The sequence below is a fragment of the Paralichthys olivaceus genome, chromosome 11 (genome assembly GCF_024713975.1).
Source record: "Paralichthys olivaceus isolate ysfri-2021 chromosome 11, ASM2471397v2, whole genome shotgun sequence".
NCBI classification, from domain to species: Eukaryota; Metazoa; Chordata; class Actinopteri; order Pleuronectiformes; family Paralichthyidae; genus Paralichthys; species Paralichthys olivaceus.
The window spans coordinates 21094202-21112609 of record NC_091103.1 but is presented as its reverse complement, the minus strand read 5'-3'; the positions used below and the strand labels follow the sequence as shown (position 1 = coordinate 21112609).

General features: G+C 44.1%; 1 protein-coding gene across 6 annotated transcripts in view; it reads left to right on the top strand.

The window, feature by feature from the left end:
• robo1 (roundabout, axon guidance receptor, homolog 1 (Drosophila)) overlaps positions 1-18408 on the top strand; it is a 206046-nt gene that overhangs the window by 149815 nt on the left and 37823 nt on the right. For all 6 annotated transcript variants that reach the window (XM_069534290.1, XM_069534293.1, XM_069534288.1 and 3 more), the window contains one exon: positions 15583-15740. In XM_069534290.1, coding sequence (XP_069390391.1) covers positions 15583-15740 — 158 coding nt within the window. The remainder of the gene's footprint in view (positions 1-15582; positions 15741-18408) is intronic.

Genomic DNA, 18408 nt, shown 5'->3' with positions numbered 1-18408 from the left:
TAAGGTGTTTTAGTTGTAGTAGAATATTATCAGGAACTATCTGCTTTTCATTGCTTCATGCAAAAGTGCATGTCTACAAAACAGGACATGCAACAAAATAAATATGTACAGTAAGAGATGTGGCCTGGAGCAGAGCCTGAGAGAGACCATTACTTGTGCAGAGACATAAAGTACGGCCTTTCTGTCACCGCAGAGAGAAGATTCATCTCTGACTGGTTCATTCCCCAGTGGCTGCTAGAGTATCATCTGCAAGCAGAGTAAACTCCTGTGATGTACAGTGAGAAAGTCATTGTTCTGGGCCCGTGTGCTGATGCTGTGTAGTTAAGGAGGCCTAGTAAAATACATGGTGACAGACAGTGGGTCAGACACCGCGACTGTAAGGACAACACCGCCGGTTTTTAGCCACATGATGACAGAGCTGTCGCTGGAGCAGTGTCTGGCATGCGTGGGACGTCTCTGTTGACTAGTCAGGTTTTCCACTCACTTGACTTTGTTGTAGCCTTGTCAAGGAGTAAGGTGTCCACTTTAGCACCAGTCAATCACAGTGTAACACTCCCTTCCTCCCAGACTCTGCCCCTTTGTTTCCTCCCTGATGTCTTCCCTCAGGTTTGTGCTGCTAATCAGACAGAATAGAAACGAGGGAGACGGGGGTGAAAACATTTGATATATTGAGAAAGAGCTAAAACGAGGAGAGAAAAAACCAAAGAAAAAGAATATGAGACAGGGATGAAGCAGCTAGATGCAGATAAAATTTTTGCCATAAGTTGCCTCTGAATAATTCATTGATTCTTCATAATCGAAAAACCCACTGCATTTTATGATGCCGTATTTCACAGCTAGTTTATGCTTTGGAGCGTTTTCAGTCTTCCCACAAACCAAGGAAAGAGATGCGGCTGTGTTACTCGGGTACGGAATGTAAAGTTCTCTCAGTGTGGTGTTTTCCCTCCCCAACCCAAACATACTGTAGCTCTCAGGTTATCATCCATGATTTGTCTCCCCACCATCTGTATATTTTCACTGGCTCTGCCTGGATACCTGACCCAATGCCAATTAACTTGTGCTATGAAAATTTGGCAGATCTGACCACAGTGGATATCCACCATAGCATGTACCCCCCTATAGACACCAGAACCACTTTTGCTTTGTTTGCACCCTATGTGAACACCTTGTCTGGTCAACCAAACACTTGAATGTCCTTAAAAGCTCTGGTCGACTCATCTCAGAGCCGTCTATCGTCACAAAGCCTGTGTGGTGAAACCGCAGAGTGATGAGTAAGATAAAAAGAGAACCTGGGGTATTGAACTCAAATCCGTCGCCACTTCAAAAGACGAGCAGGATCTATAGGAGCGTTTGCTATTGTCTGTCGTGCAGGTGTGCAGCCTCCCACAGGCTCTGAAGGTCTCTGGCAACCACAGAGAGGACTTTGCTGAGATGCTATCTCTCCCAGATTCAGACAACATGGTGGGGACTCAGACAATAGAAGGCATGTGGACTCGGGGGGGAGTGTTTGCAATCAGTGCTAAACGTTACAGGCAGATCCAGTTGGTTCAGGGGAATGTAATGTCTTGTTTTTAGTCAAGTTAAAATATGTGCAGATTTTTCCTTCCAACATAATGTGACCCGGCTGTGCCAGTCTGATCCCACATTCCAAAATGATGCAAATCAGGTGGAATACAGACTATAACTGTTTGCCGAGTGTCTGTGTGTGTACTGCCCCATGATGATCTGTCGTAGGACGAAACTACACAAAACTGTATATATTTGACTGTTTTGATCTGGATCGATCAGTCATGACTTGCAAATACTCTGAACTTTGTGTCCGTGTGGTAATTCCAAAGTTATGAGTTTATATTACTTGTAAAGGAATGTATTGGCATTTTGAGTCTAAATATCCATGCTGTTATTTGACTGAGAGACAAAACTTTCATACTATCCCTAACACAAGTTTACCATCTTGCACAACTATGTGATGTGCAATGTGGTGCCAGAGGATTGACTCCATCCTCACCATCATCCCTCTTGCCTTGGCATGTATGCAGCAGTTTATGACACATTACTCTGTTGCTGCTCCGGTCTGGGTAGCAGAACAACGACATGTGGGATATTGTGTATGTAGGATCCTGGGATATGTCCAGTTCCTATGACTATAGCAGAGGGGACTTGCATTACAGCCACAACAAATAAAACACAATGCTCAACTGAAATAGTGGAGCCACGTTTTATTGATATCACCCATATGGCCTGTGCTCCAAGATAGGTCTCACCCGCATGACATGATCAGCTCTGTTTTATTTTACTCTTCTCCACAACAAGCTGAACACCCTCATGTGCTGCTCCAGAGGCCAACAAGTCCCATCACATCCTGGCCCTGATTAGCTTTTTCCCCTTTGTTGAGCACAATGTAGCTTTTTAGCTGCACATTCTTTCATCATGGCTTTGTTGGCATATTTGAGCCTCACGCAAGTTAAACATGGATCTATTTGATGATTTGCTCTGAGCGGAGGCTGTGGCATCATTTCGTGGTGGAATCGTCTCCTCATGTGAGGCACGTCAGGCATGTCTTATCTCAGGAGAGCTGGAAAGAGCGGAGGGAGGGTTTATCTGTTCGCTGAGTCCTGACCTCTCTGTGCTGAGGATGTTTAGTTTGTTGAAGAGATACTGAGAGAGAGAGATGATGGTTGTTGATCTCTCTCTTTCTCTGTCACTTTATGGCAGGGGACAGTTTGTTTGCTGGCACAGGAGAGTGTTTCATGTTTGCTTTCCCGCTTGCCTGTTTTACGCCCCAGCTCTGCTGCCGCTCCGTGAGTGCAGCGAACCGGTTGGGTCCGCAGGTGCTAATGAGATGTACCACTGACCACACAGCCCAGCAGCTCTTAACACAGTGCCGTGTGTACACACTGCTGCTGACCTCAAACACACACCTAACCTGTCACACAGCTTAACACACACTGCTCACTCAGCCGAGCGTCCATCAACAAGTCCTCTGCAACGTTATATTATATCTATCATCATTTACAAGATCTTGAAATACGTTTAACTTTTTAAATAATCCAGACTTCCTAGAACTCTTATTCACCTCGTCCTGCCTCTTCTGAGGCCGGATTTGAACTGCACATCCCACTTGGTGCTGTAGATCATTCATGCGTCCCTGCATCCCCCTTTGGCAAGAAACCTCAAACATCTGCCCCCACCCCATCTCCCAAATACTCCTCTGTCTTCCTGACATGCATTTTCTTTATCCACCAAATCATGCAGCTTGGTCTTCCTCCTCCATTTCTTAAATTTCCTCTCCCCCTGCCTTTGCTCCTTGCCCCTGCTCTGCTCCAGATGGGCTCCTCTTTTCCTGTCAGAGTAATCTGTCTATGATGCACAGGGGCTTTGGGCTGACCACATGCCTTTGGATGTTGGGAATGGCATCCATGTTGAGTAGGATTTTTTTTCCCCTCCATTATGAAGAGGTGAACTGGAGGTTGCTGTTTCCGTTGGATGTCCCTGTAGACACCTGCTCAGATGCTATGCAGAGGAGGAGGTGAGGGGAAGAGATAAGACAGGAAGGTCAGGGTTTAAAAAAAAAAAGAATAAGTCACTTTAATCAGAATAGAAAAAATATCATTCCTACTTACACATTTTCACACATTTTAACAGAAAGACTGGGCAACAGGGAAATGAAAAGGAGAAAATAAAACAGAAATTAGAACCAGGGGGATAAATCGGCCTTATTAAAAGTGAAATGAAACACGCCATCGGCTGATCTTTAATAAGTTCATTATATTGAACATTTGATAGGTTTTATACCATCCTTACCAAGACCTTGTCTTCCCATGAGGATTAACTGCCAGAGGAAGCTCCTTCAATGTGATTAGGTGTTCATATATTAATTTTTCAGACGTTTTGAAGACCCATCAGCAGCTTCATTGCAGCCTGCTGGGGATGGGATTGAGAAGATATGGGACCAGTATTTAATGTCTTGTTAATGTCACCCAGTAAAGCCAGCAGTTGTCCATCATCTCTTGGTAATTTTTCAATCGTGCCTCCTGTATTTGGAAAACGTCTTATCGTGTGTTGTCACCTTGACAACCAATAGCTTAATTGACAGTTATTATCTGCTAACTCATAGCAACCTATTACTATACTAATTTGAAAATGACTTTAACAGACACGATTGTACAAGTGAGGTTTTTTTTATCAGAAGACAATTTGCTGACTTGGGGATTGGATTTAAAAAAAATGTAATGGGAGAAGTCTCTTCAGCAGTTTCTGAAAGATGAGATTCATGGAAGCGATGCCATGGATAAAAAGATTGAGAAGACAGACTTTGAATGTAGAGGCCGAGTAAACGCTGGAGAAGAAACACAGTTAAGAAACCTGAATCACCACATAAAATATGTTTAGATAAAATGCACCTCCACACTCCTCTCTATTCATCAGGCTCATGCTGCCAAACTTCACTTTAGGGAGTCTAGAGAAAAAGCAAGCAGCACCTCAGAGGAGGAAATGATTTCTCTCCCACTTCTATAAATCTAGCAGATATTTTCGAGTCCTCTGTGAGCAGAGTTGGTGCAGTAGCCTTAAATTTCCCTGGCTGCTGCTGGGCTTGGCTTTGTACCCTGGGGAGAGGGATCATAAATCACCTCACCAGGATGTTAGCCATGTTAACAGTAGCAAAGTGTCCCATAAAACAAAGGAGAAAAACTTTTGTCTTTGTCTGTGCTCCTTCTAATGTAAATGTAAAGATGGAAAATCCTGGGGCTTAACATCAGTCTTGAAACCTTACACAGTGTCAATTTCACAGGGATCAGGGTAATTTCTGGCACACTTGCATTACGTTCTCCTTGGCATCAGCCACACGCAATATTGCATGTTGGACAACTTGACAAGTGCTGTGAAGAGCTATAGCACCAAATTGTTTGGCAGTGATCACATGCACATTCCCATTGTAGAAGTGCTAAAGATGAAATTTCAACTCTCTATTTCTTTTTGGCAAACTACCATTGACAGCGCTCCCTCGCTCTGCTCCTTTCGCTATCACTTCCCACCGTAACAGATCTCCTCTGAGATAGGGATATGGTCATCGTTTCATCTTCTCGGGGTCCATCTGGGAGTGTTTAGGGTCCATGTGGAAGCCATTGAAATGGGGACAGAAACTGATGAGAGAAAGATGTGCCCCTCTGGAGATGCAGCACATGTTTGGATCCCTCATTTGCTTTCTCTCACCCTCTTTAATGTTCCTGCGCCCTGTATCTGTGGAGGACCCCGCCACACACACCCCCACACTTTTGCTTCATCTGCTCTTCCCCTCTTTTTGTCCCTCTTCCTCCTTCCTTCCTCGTCTACCCGTTTCCCCTGTACCTGGTAAAGTGATTACAGGAGGATCAGCATGGTGGAAATGAAAGTGGCCATGACGAAAGTCTGAGGGATCTGCTGTAACATTACATTGGAGCCCCTTGTGTTTTTCCTTCCCCCTTTTCCTCTGTGCCTGCCTGTTTCCCTCCACACAGCAGCTATCATATTACGCCTCTGCAGTCACCTCTCCAACAGCCGCTGATGTAATCCAACAATCCAGTTTATGGTCACACTGTTCTCCACAACAATCGCTCACTCACTCACTACCGTTTCCCAAACATCTATCAAATTAGACTTTCATTGGAAACTAAGTGTATTACGCTGAGATTTCCATTACGCCAATTGAAGATAAAAGAGAGACTTCCAGCTCCTCTGCTTTGAATTACTTTGTTTGACATATGCTCCTGAGACATCCGCGCACCGCAAGTGCACTGGATCTCATTAAGCATGTATTAATAAGGCGTAGCCCAAACAGACTGGCAGCACAGTCAGTAGGGAGTCTTAAAACACAAGCAAACACACCTGCCCGCACAAACATACGAGAATCCTGCGCTGGAGCGATGGAAGCTGTACATTAACCACTGGAGAGTCCAGCTGAGCAAAGGAATGAGCGGGAGCTGTATAATGTTTATGATTTCCATTATCTCTGACATGAAGCAAAGTCAGACCCTCGGTCAACATCAACAGTCTCATCTCCAGGATCTCATTTCCCCCCTTGCCCTGGTTCTGTCTGCATAGCACCTCTGCAGAATAACACTCCGTCAGTCTCTGCTGTTTTTCGACGATGTCTCTTTGTTTTTGGAAGATGAGCAAGAGATTGGTGGTTATCCTGTTATCTGGTCAGGAGATCTCGGGCTGTTAGAGAAATGAAAAGATCTGCAGCAGATGTGTGTGTTCCATAATGTTCAGATGAGGGTAAGCTGCAGGTCAAATGGCACTCTGCAGGAAAGCGTGCCGTGTTTATGGACGTAATTTCTCTGATGGTGTGAGTTAGCGAGCGGATGGGCTCCTCTTACAGTGCTCCCCCCCAGCCCCAAAATCATGAGTCGTCCACCTTGCTCAAACGAGCCCATATCAATGCCTGTCACGTCAAATTAAGAGCGATTGTGATGAATGTCCTGCCTGACTGCTGCTAACGCATTTATTCTTTCCTAGAGCTTCTCCCAAATACATAACAGACATGTTAGTCCAATATAACCCTCCAAGACACCTGAGATCACTGGGGAGTGGTCTGCTAGTGGTACCCAGGGTCAGATCTAAACATGGTGAACCAGCTTTTAGTCACTATGCAGCACGGAAACAACTGACTGATGATCTCAGGAATGCTCCATTCATTGCAACTTTTAAAATCAGGTTGAAAACTTTTTTATTCAGTGCCTCTAACTAAACAATTTAATAAAGTCATATCTATCATTGTATTTTATTCTATTTTTATTTTCTTTATTTTACAGAGACTTTTCTATTTCGATAAGTTTTTCCCTTCCAACTTATTTCTAGTTCATGATACAGATTAGTTGATTGTATTTATTTTACCTCTTTCATTCTGCTGTTCTTTTATTTTGCTTGTATTTCCTATATAGCACTTTAAATCTCCCTCAGAGTATGAAAGGTGCTTTTAAAAATATAAATTGCCTTGCCCTCCTTCCCTCCAATTTTCTTTTCTTCTCACACAAACGGTACAAATATGAGCACACAAGCAGAGACACGTGAAAACAGCCAACCACTCAGGTTTTGGTTCCTCAGGAGGAAAAACAAGTTGCCTCACACACCCCCCTCTCGGCCTATATTCAAGAGTCCCGTGGCCGGTCTGGGTCCTACACAGCTTCTTTGTCGTCGTAGAGACAAGGAGGGGTCAGGTCTGGAGGAGCAGGGGGGAGGGCCAGTGGGGCTCCAGGGACCAGGAATGTTAATTGGGAAGATTGTTTTAATAAGGCCCTCATCTCTGCAGATGCTGGGAGAGGGTGAGCTGGTGGGGCCACACAGATGGGAGGGCAGCTCACAGTGAGATATTGTCAGCAAACAGAGCTGACACAATGTGAATTGAGCTGTGCAAAACACGTAGCAGGGTTTATAGGCACAAGTGGATAAAGATATTCTACTGCTCTTGGCGTCTTCACGGCTCTTGGCGTCTTCACGCCTGTGTTTCTGGAGGTAAAGAGATTTACTGTAATGAGCATTCAAGGCAACAAATCTGCAATCTGCATATTCTCACCAGTTTTGTGTAAAATCCAATTACGCTGTGGAGCCTCATACTGATGAGTAAGGCTGAATACAGGCGCTGCAGTGTGAAAAGAGCGAGACATTCAGACTTAAATAGAGAGGAAAGAGTTCATAAAGGGTCAGTCGTCCTAAATTTAAAAAAATATTGTTTTCACTTATCTCAAGTGTATTTAGTCATGTCTAATAGCTAATTTAGTTTTTTAATAAATCCATCTATTTTCTGCCTCTTCCTCAATACAAGGAAAGTGGGATTTGGTGCTCGGAGAAGAGCTCATGGGAGAATGACATTTAAAGATTCAACATCTCTTTCCAGAATCAATGTCCTCATTACTGGGGATAATCCATGGAGCTTTACACACTGTCAGCACTTTACATAGAAACCGTTTCTCCAGCTGGATTTAGCACCAATGGAAACATCTGCATCAAGGTCCTTATAAAGAGAAACTCATCCTCTGAGGTGTGTCTACAATAACCTACATTGCATTCCACAATATATTTATAGCCAAGTGCTGATATACAATAAATCTTTAAAAAATAAAGAATACTGGAGGTTTGTCTTAAAATAAGTACAATACAAATTATCATTCTATGTATATTGTGTATATTTCATTTACGTATGCAGGAAGCAGCTTATTCAGTGAATATCGTTCACAGGGGGCAATAACAGCCTATGAACACGTCCCTGTGGCCTCTGTCTGTGTCATGTGTGAAAGGGAGAAAGAGCCTGAGAATGAGGGAGCATACTGTACAGGTGTACATGTTTGTGTGCGTGATAGTGTTACATCTGCTCTTTTGTGTCTACTTGCAGAGAGCTTCAGGCTCCAGGCTATGCAGTGAGTGGTGAGAGCCAGGTTACTAGGGCTCTCAGTTCCTCTGCGTCCCCTGGGAACAGGTGGTAGAGCTCCACCTATAGACAAAGCTTACAACGCTGAGGACAGGCTTTACTCACACAGCTTATACCTTTGTGCCTAAATGCAGAGCATGGTCCCTGCTGGGTTGCTACAGACGACATAATATAAGTGCTGCAGTTCAATGTTGAGAGCTCGGTGTTGTTACAGCTACATCATTTATCTTATGTGGGAAAGGTTTTTTTTTTTGCAAGTGGAGTCAATTCTTTACTTGTAAAATATGTTGATTTACATGCTTCTCCCATTTTTTATTATTTTACTGCAACATGAAACTCCTGAAACACAGCGTGAGACTGGAAACAGAATGAATTCCATTGGCATCAGCACTGTTTTAAATGTAACATTCTATTCAGCCCTGAATGAGAAGACTATGTATGTCTGAATGCATTAAATAAGTACAATACTTGATGTAGTGCTGCCATAGCAGGTACCGAGATGTCCTTGAGAATCAAAACAGCCATGAAATCACTTTCATTTGAAGACAGAGTGTACGGGCTGATCTGTCAGTGGCTGACAAATCCCCAAATGGATCGTTGATTCCTTTAAATCATTACGTTCGATGTGATAATCCCATACATATGTTCATTGCACAGTTTGCTTTGCAGGGGTGGGTGCTCCTATGAGGATTTTATTAGATTAAGTTCTTTTTTAACATTTTTTTAACACTTTGCTTAAGTTTTTTTCTCCGACATTCCTCCAACACTCGAAGCGTTCTTTCTTTTAGTCAAACTCCTGCTCACCCAGCACTCCAATCAAACGGGCTCTGTTTATTGAACTATGAGCTGCCAAGTCACTCAGTCACTCACTCAGTCACTCACATAAACCTGCCTCCCCGATGCCCTCTGTGCCTTTCGCCGTGTTCACCACACGCCATCTCTCTCTCTCCAAGCCTGACGAGAAGACTTATGACCATTTAAACAAACACAGGCACTCAATGGCCTCTCTGTCTGTGTGGCTGTGTAGCAGGGCTTTCCTTTATGTGGTAAGTGTGTGTGTGTGTGTGTGTGTGTGCACGCTTGTGTTTCTTTATGTACATAAATTAATTGCATTTGGATACCAATGCACATGAGGTCTGCATGTGTTTGTTGAGGTGTGTAACGTTGAGATTGAAGTGCTGAGATTGAATAGTCTTGTCTGTAACCTCACTGGGCCACAGCGAGTGCAGACACGTCCTCTGCTGTGCCAGTGAAAGGTCCATAAAGCCATTTGCCCTGGCTGCCGGTGCCAGGTATGGGCTGTAATCACCTGGCACAGCACAGTGTAAATGCCTTTACCCCCCCACCCTCTTCATCTTACCCCTGCTTTACTCTACACACATACAGCAGCTGGGCCAGGCTGAGTCATTTCCCTACATGGCATGGTGAAATTTGTTTCTGTATATCTCTTCAGTTAGTAGCACATGTGCTGCTCATTCTCTGGAAGCTGATCAAAACACAGGGTCACACACTCGTCAGATCTTCAACATCTTCAGATGATTTTCAAACATAGTTTTCTTCCATTTATTTCAGTTGAAAGATCGTGTTGACAGACTCGCGCTGGGTATGCCTGCGTTTTGTTTATTTACTAATAGACTCACATGGTTTATTATTGAGGCTATGAATATTTATAGTTGTTAATCGGGACATCCTGTCTCCGTTTAATGACATGACATCCGAGTGTGAAGGATGACCTCACAGCATCCAAGGTGTGCAGGTGCAAACCCTAAAGGCCAGTCGGGTAATAGTGCGTCTGCTCCTGCTGACATATTTACGGGTGTCCACGAGGTATCTTGCGGTCAACCAGGCACTTAGGCTGTCAAGCATTTTTAACCAATCTGAATCTGCAGATGTGAGCTCATATTGGATGTCACGCTTGTCTTGAGAAATGCTATTGTTTTCTAAAATGATTTATCAATGCAGCATTGGAAACTAAATGTGAAATCTATCAGTTCAATCCCAAAAGAACAAAACATTTAGGATATTGCTTGGGAGCATGTGTGATGAATTTATTATATGATTATTTACAACAATTTATCTATAAATATGTGTAAGTGAAGTGTATATCTATAATCACCAATCCCAGACAGTGCTGTGGGCTTGCTCAGTTCAGCTTGCGTGCTGCAGGAGAGCATAGAATGTCTGCAGGGTGGACGAGAGGGCATGAGCTCAGAGCTTAGGAACGAGAGCCAGATTGAGAAAGAGAGGGGAGTCTGCCATGTCCAATCTGATCTCCCTGCTGGTGGGGTCAGGGAGGAACAAGGGAATGAGAAGGAGGAGTGAGAGGAGGGGGGGGGCAGCAGGTCTCCAGAGGACAGCAGGAGTGTTGTCTTCACACCCACCAGCAAACTACAGATATGTGCAGTGCAACACACACACACACACACACACACACACACACACAAACTGTACTCACGCTGCTGGCAAATTATCCAACAGCCTTTGCAATAGAGTGGCATGGGTTAACACACCATCGCTATGAGCGCGTCTTTGATGTAAGCTACTCAGTGTGTGTGCACGGAGAGAGAGGTACGATAAGGGGGTCAAATGCTGAGAGGGGAGAGAGAAATTTAGAGACAAAGTGTGAGGCACACCGAGGGAGAGGACGAGAGGTGGTTGTCCCACAAGACAAAGCTGGAGGCAAGGTGAAAAGCATCGATATGGAAGGAGCTAGCACACAACGTAGCTGCACTAACTGTGAACAAGGCAGTTTTTTTTCCTTATGGCATAAACAACTTTCATGAAGGGGCGGAGGAATTGTGTTGTACAGTGAGTACAAATGTGCCGGTGGGGAGCTCATCCATTGTCAGCCCTATTTTAATTCCCATAAACCTGTCAGTTGACCAGAATTAAGCAGATCTGAAAACGATTCCGCTACCGTGAATATGTGACAGTTTTCCTCACCTATGAAATATAACAGAAACCTCCCTATAATAGTTTATTTCTTTTGCAGTAAAATATATTGCATTTTGCTGTTTTCCAGACATTAACTTTTTCCTGTCACTGCTTCATAGTGTTGAGGAAGTAGAAAGATACTGCAGCTGGTCCTGGAAGCGGCCGCATATAACCAAGAACATCTGGGGCTGCTTAGCCATTTGATATTTTCTTGGTATTCATTTTACAGTCCATTCATCCCTCCTTTATATCCTCAGGTAATATTTGATGATGTTTGACCCCTGATAGCCTGACACTTTGGCAGCTTGTGAAGCAAATAGAGCTAATTTGTTCTGTTTAAAAGAAGAGACTATTTATTTATATGGGGCATTCTCTCTTTTTTCCTTCTACAATTTTTCCTTTCTTTGGTTCCCTTTCTCTACTGTTATCATTCATTTCCCTTCCCTTCTCTGTCCATTGTGTTTCACAGGAAAATAAAAAAAAGAGCCAAAGGCGAGACCCATGCTCTGCTCAGTGTCTCTGCAGGATTGACTCTGGGTGCTTTCTGATAAATCTTAAATCCCTAGTGGTTCTGTTTTTGTATCCTTCCAAAGATTTGCCGGGAAGCTTGTTGTACTTGGTTTAATTTCCTCAGAACAAAGCTCATCTGATCTTCCCACCCAGACTTGTGTGTGGCATTAAGTCTTCATTTTCATTAATGTTGGAGGGGCAGCACAGGAATCTCATTTTAATTTGACATTTAAACATCTGTTTTCAATTTCCTGAGGCAAAGACAGTGTGTGTGTATGTGTGTGTGTTGGGGGGGGGGGCAAGGGATAGTTTGTGGGGGTGATGAACCTGGGAGTTGTCAGAGCTGAGAGCAGCCATCTCTGCTGACCTTTAAACGTCGGTTTGGGTGTAAGAAATGATGGCCGCTAATTGCGTTAGCCTCAGCGCAGCTCCAATTTGCTACTGTGGACCCAGGGAGCGATTTATCATACAGTACAGCAAAGTGTGGTTAGACTTGGCTTGGCGGGACCCAACAGATGTTTGCCTCTGCATACTAAACCTCTGCTTTGATAGATGTAGTTGTTTTATGCAGAGTCATCTGTTTGTGTTGCAGTGAGACATGCCAGCCAGATGACACACAATGCGTTTTGTTTTTAGTGAAAAGTGGAGCTGAGGAAACTCAATGCAATAGATATTTTTTATCCTGACAAAGTGTATTGACAACTGTCCAGCTCCGGGTATTTACTCTGTTCATCATCCATCATCGGCATATTTGAGCAAATCCAGGACAGACAAAGAGGCGTCTTCATGCTGGGACCTGTTACTTCGGCCCATTTTCACATATTAAGCCACAAACTGAAAAAATCTGTACACACAAACACACACATAGACACACACATTGAGCTTGGCCTCTGTTAATAGCGATGGAAATATTATCTGCTGGGGGACAGCTGCAGGCTCACTCGAGAGACAGAATGGTAGAGTAGGCTCATTATCCCAAACACAGACACGGACCACACCAGACACACACACACATGCACACTTTCAGGACAGTGCACAGCGTGAGAGCCTCTCTATCCCATTTTTTTTCACCCAATTCTGGGTCCCAGAACAGGAACAGTGAGGGAGTCAGGAGAGCGGGGGCCTTGTGCAGGATAAATACAGGAAGGAGAGTCGTTGGATACCTTACTTAAACCAGGGGGGCCAGAGGCAACCAATTCCACCACAGCTCCGGATCTGACAGGGCTTCTGGCGGAAGAGTCGGGGCTTTGTACCCCATCCAGATCTGGGTCCATCTGTCTGTCTGACAGACTGTCTGGCTGCCACTGTCTCCCCCTTACTCACTCTTCCTCCATCCCAAAGGATTTTGTTTTCAGATACACAGATGTTCGGGGCTGTCTGCCGCGCTACACTCAGCTGTGTTTATAACAAAGAGGTGTTGGTTTGGAGGAGGAGAGAGGGCAGCGAGGTGGGGGAGTGAGTGCTGCGGAGGAGGAGGTGGAGGTCACTGCGCTGTTGGTGTAAACACTGAATGATGCCAGCTCTCCCTCCGGCCTCCAGCTAGTCAGCACAGCATCCCTTTCTCCCCCCGTTTTTCCTCCACACATTTTCCAGAGGGACAGATGCATCTGCATGTTAGTTGAAAGAGTTACAGTGAGGCCAGCAGGGGAGGTGGAGACCAACTGAGAGCAGATGAGGTGCACTTAATGTTACAGTTAAAGTCACTGGGCTCGCTCATCCAAGCATTTATTACAGGCTCAGCATTTGCCATGCAGGGAAAACATGAATTCTCTGACAGACTCCGCACTCTTAAGTTTTCAAGTACTCATAGACTTGATCAACAGGATATTGCTCAATCTTCATTGCTCATGCAAGATGTTTAGTCTTATGCTTTTCCCACTTATATCAAGTACAGAAGAACAAGAACGAGAGATGTTTGAACAGAAAATGCATGTTTGCATATATCAGAGCCAAGGCTGCACACGGCACCTGCAGTGTTCGACTCACCTTGATTCTTAAAGTCTACTTTACAATAACGCTCTTCAGAGCAGGTTGACCTTCCTGATACAAACAGAGACGCTGTTTCTTCAGAATGAGCTGGTGCTCTAATGGATCGGATGTTTACTGTTTACATTCCTGAATGACTGTATCTGCTTTTAACTGCAGCAAATGAGATCACTCTCCACACAGCTGCACTTCTGAGTTTGAGTTGGATCAGAGCGAGTGTAGAGAGTTAAGGGGGTCACACACACACACACACACACACACAGAGTCGTTATACGTTTGCAGCACAGTGTGCATACATCTGCAGTTGCATCCCTCATCCTGATGAATCTTTTAGCTGTTTCTCGTAAATACTTTTTCTACGCTGAGCACTGAAGGAATGTCGAGGATGTACACATGAAGGTTGGGACGAGATGATGCAGTGAAAGACTGAGAAAGCTATTATACCGCCCGTCATATTCTCAAGTCATGTCCCTACTGTTGCATTGGATTCCCACTCAGTGGAAGACGAAGCAGAGAGTGGTTTCTAACAGAAGTGGCTTAAAGGGTTTAGTCAGGAATTTGTTGGCTGTCAGTAGGTGAGGGGTCCACGGGTGAGTCAGACTTTGATCTGTAACTAAGGTGACTTTAGAGCAAACCGAAGAGCGTGAGACAACAGACGGCAAAAGCTCAGTTTTATCCCCAAAACACAGACAAAGTAACCAACACGCATATATTCACATATATCACGTATGTAAAGAGATAACGATGCACGTGCACACGCTGTGCTGACTTCACATACTTTGTGTGTGGCCTGAATTACAGCCTGAAATTTACAAGCGCTGTTTTTTCTTTTATAAGTGTATGCATTGGAGCTGGGAAAATGATTACTGGCATGCTGTCTGCAGAAGTGAGCTTGTTGCTTTTTCATTACTTTCTCAATAAAGCTCCAGTTTATCCTGCACACCAGAGATGTGGAGGCCAGAGAACTGCTGGTCCTCTGCCCCTCAGAAAATAGATATGCATTGATCTGCTTGTAGCAGCTACCAGTTAGTAATGATATTGATGTGATATTCTGATAATGCAGGCAGGCGAAGAGTAATGATTTGAAGAGGGGCGGGTTTTTGCAATATTACATTCAGCCCCAAATGAAAATCAGATTTGCTCATTTAATCCCTTCAAATCTTCCCATTTATTAGTATCAAATTTGTGCCAACAAGAATGAGAAGCTATGAACCCCTAATGTCCGAATAATGGAAATCCATGGCTGTGTCATCTTTTTTACGCCACCTTCTCCAGGGGTAATCAATGCAAATAAGAGTCATATCCTACAAAAGTTGTTAGCGAGGAGCAATTGTGGATTGGATATAATGTAGATTTTCATCTGTGTCAAGGCAGCATGGGTGTATGAGGGCAGGGGATGTAAATACAGAGTGTCAGGGACAGATGAAGAAGGGATGATGGAGAGGTTATGATCAGCGTGTACTAAGGTGTGTGTGATTGATTGTATGTAGGCCTGTTTTGTTTGGTCAACAAAGAAGAAGGTCTTTGCTTTTGGAGATAATGATGGGCACAAATGTGTTTATCATTGCTGTTGTAAAGCTTATTCACAGTAACGTTATGGGGGAACAGGCTATTAAAATATGTATTTTATGAATATAGCAAAAGCTTCAATTGTTTGTTTTGTACATTGCAATCATCTGCTTCTGTAACTGTTCCCTTGTTCATTTCCTAACGAAGGACTTTTTTCCCTTTCTGTTTTATTGCAGTTCTACGAGACGACTTTCGACAAAACCCTGCAGATGTGATCGTGGCGGCAGGAGAACCAGCAGTCCTGGAGTGTCAGCCTCCACGTGGACATCCTGAACCCACCATATCATGGAAAAAAGATGGCGTAAACATTGACGACCGAGACGAGAGGATCACTGTAAGTAAACTGACTTTTATTTTTGTAAACTGCAGTGACTTTAACATCGTTATTTCTGACACGCAGCCTAAATCATCGCCTGGAGGCTGCTTTGTATATTAGGGTGATGATGACGATCCAGTGATGCAAGTCATGTCGTTACCAACACCTCAGTGTATGTTGAAAGATTGATCTGTTTGATTCATTATTCACATGCAGCAATTACCAAACCCAAAGCAGCCCATTTCGGTGGCTCCAACCCTTAATGACGATGGTATAGAATTGGTCGTCCTTCATTAGTCAGCAGCCGTGCATTGATTAGGGATGTTTTGCTGATTGAATCAACCAGGAGAAACATAGATCAGGAGGAAGAAATGAGCTGACTGGAATCTAAGAGGAGAGAGTTGTTCTCAGCGGCAGCAGCACCTACAGAATCCAAACAAGTCTCAACATTGGATTTACAGTGAAACCACCACTTTAACCACCTTAATTAAAACAACACTCAGCCAGCAGTGCAGAGCTGCATCAATCAACCCCACTTGTCTTAAATAATCCAAGCTCAAACTGTTTCCACCAACAACTTTGTGTCCGTAGCCATTTTTCCTTAAGCAGGAAGAGATGTGTAGTTGTGTTTGATTATACTGATTGGATGTGGGCTTTAGGGAAGTAAAGGCTCTGACTCAGCACTCAGCTAACACAAGCAGGTACTGAGAAGGAAGAAGGAAGAAGTTAGCGGTGCGGGTCTGGATCCCATTTTCAAATCGGACTGTTGGGGTTTCAAAGTTCCCACATTGCACAGTTGTTGAGCAGTCACATAGTTTAGCCCCCAAGTGGTGATGGTGGCTAACTTAACAGTACAGTCATGGAAAATCACGTCTTCCCCAGATAATGAATACAAGGCACTAAAAAGATGTTTGCCTGTAGCATTCTAGCTTAGGAAAATCCAGCCTGGACTACTTTTTTATTCCCGGGGATGTTGCGAGTCTTCAGCAGAGGACTGTACATGACTAAACATTGTGTTGTTCAGTGAGGGCCAGTTGAGGTTGTGCACATTGAGACTGTAACTCCTCAACTGAGCGAGTACCCTCCCTCCTTCTGTTTTTTCCCCAAAGCAACACAGGCAGAAGATTGAGAGTCCGTGTCTGGCCACCGAGCAGCATAACTGAAATAAACAAGCGCATAACCTAGTTTAAAAGGAATTAAATCATATCTGCTCCTTGAGTTTAGTGGTTAATGTAGGTGAGGTACACTGAGGACAAAGCATGCCTGTATGACTCTTGCGCACATGGCCTTTCCCATAATTATATTTTAGCTCCACTTTACAGACACAAGCGCTATTTGATTTGTTTATTTGCACAGTAACATCATTTCCACCTCCTGCATGGTGGATGTATATGTGATTTTGTGCATCGATGGGTAAAATCCTTTGAGTATGCAATGTGAACACTGCTGCTGTAACGCAGGCTAAACGACTCAGTGTTGTGTCCTTGTAGCCTGCAGCAGTGTTGGTTCTGTGGAAGTGAAAACAACGTCTGGTATATTAAACAGCTGGTGTTACTCACCGTAAACTTTGTGTCATGCACACAAAACCCCACACTCTTAAGTGTTCCCAAATGACCACTTTTAAAGTAGTGCTAGACGTCATGTATGACCATCAGAGTATGTGTAATCAGCTGTGGTGACAGATGGGAGTCCGTCCTGTGAACGCCCACGTTAACAGATCAAGTTGTGTTCTATGCGGGACACTCATGGAGCCAATGTGAAGAATGTGTTTACAGTACAATAAATTGGTTGGAGTGAATATGTGATTGACGAGAGAAAAGGCAGAGGGTGGAATCTTTATGTGTAACAGCTGAGCTCCTCAAAGGGCCCTCCTCATCCAGCCTGCATTGTTGTGTTTGGTTCAGTCAATTCCTTCCACCATGCAACATGCTTGAACGTGCGGTCTCCTTGGTGATCAGTGGCGATCAGAGCAGGGTCCCGAACCACCTGTAGTGGGGATTTTCTCTTAGCAGTGCACTTTCCTGGGCATTGGTCTACTTGGCTTTGGTGGCTACAGTACAAAGGAGAGGGGGTGAACTTCAGAGAGAAAGACACTTCAGAAGAAGCTCTTGTGTTTTTCTATCTATTTCAGTCAGCCATGTATAAACATCGATAACATGCCACGTGTCATCTCGCATACATACATGGTTTCACATGGAGCAGCTGTGAAAGGTTTTAGACTAAGCCATAAAGAAGTGAGGTTAAAACCTTTAAGGCCAGTTTATACTCCTGAGCAACTACAGCACAGTCACACATGTTACGCCATAGCCTGATGTGACCTCCACAGAAATCTAAATACACATTGCGACCACTCAGGCCGCAATAACTGATTGGTCTGGCCACATTGCATTTTCTCCCAACATGTTTCTCAGTGGCCGGACAAAGACTGCATCAAACACTTCAATGGTCGTCTACATCATCCACAAATAAAAGTTAGTGTTGTTTGCCATTTATTGGCTCCAACTCAATACCATTCACACAAAATGACGCAAGTGCACCAGCTAGCATGTCTAAATGCTCTCAACGTTGATCTATGTTGATCTACGCTGAAGTATAAACTGAGCTTTACCCTTTAATGGTGCAGTGCCACAAGCAGCAGCTGGACCCATTCATCTCATCTTGGCCAAACAGGTCTTTCAGGAACAAT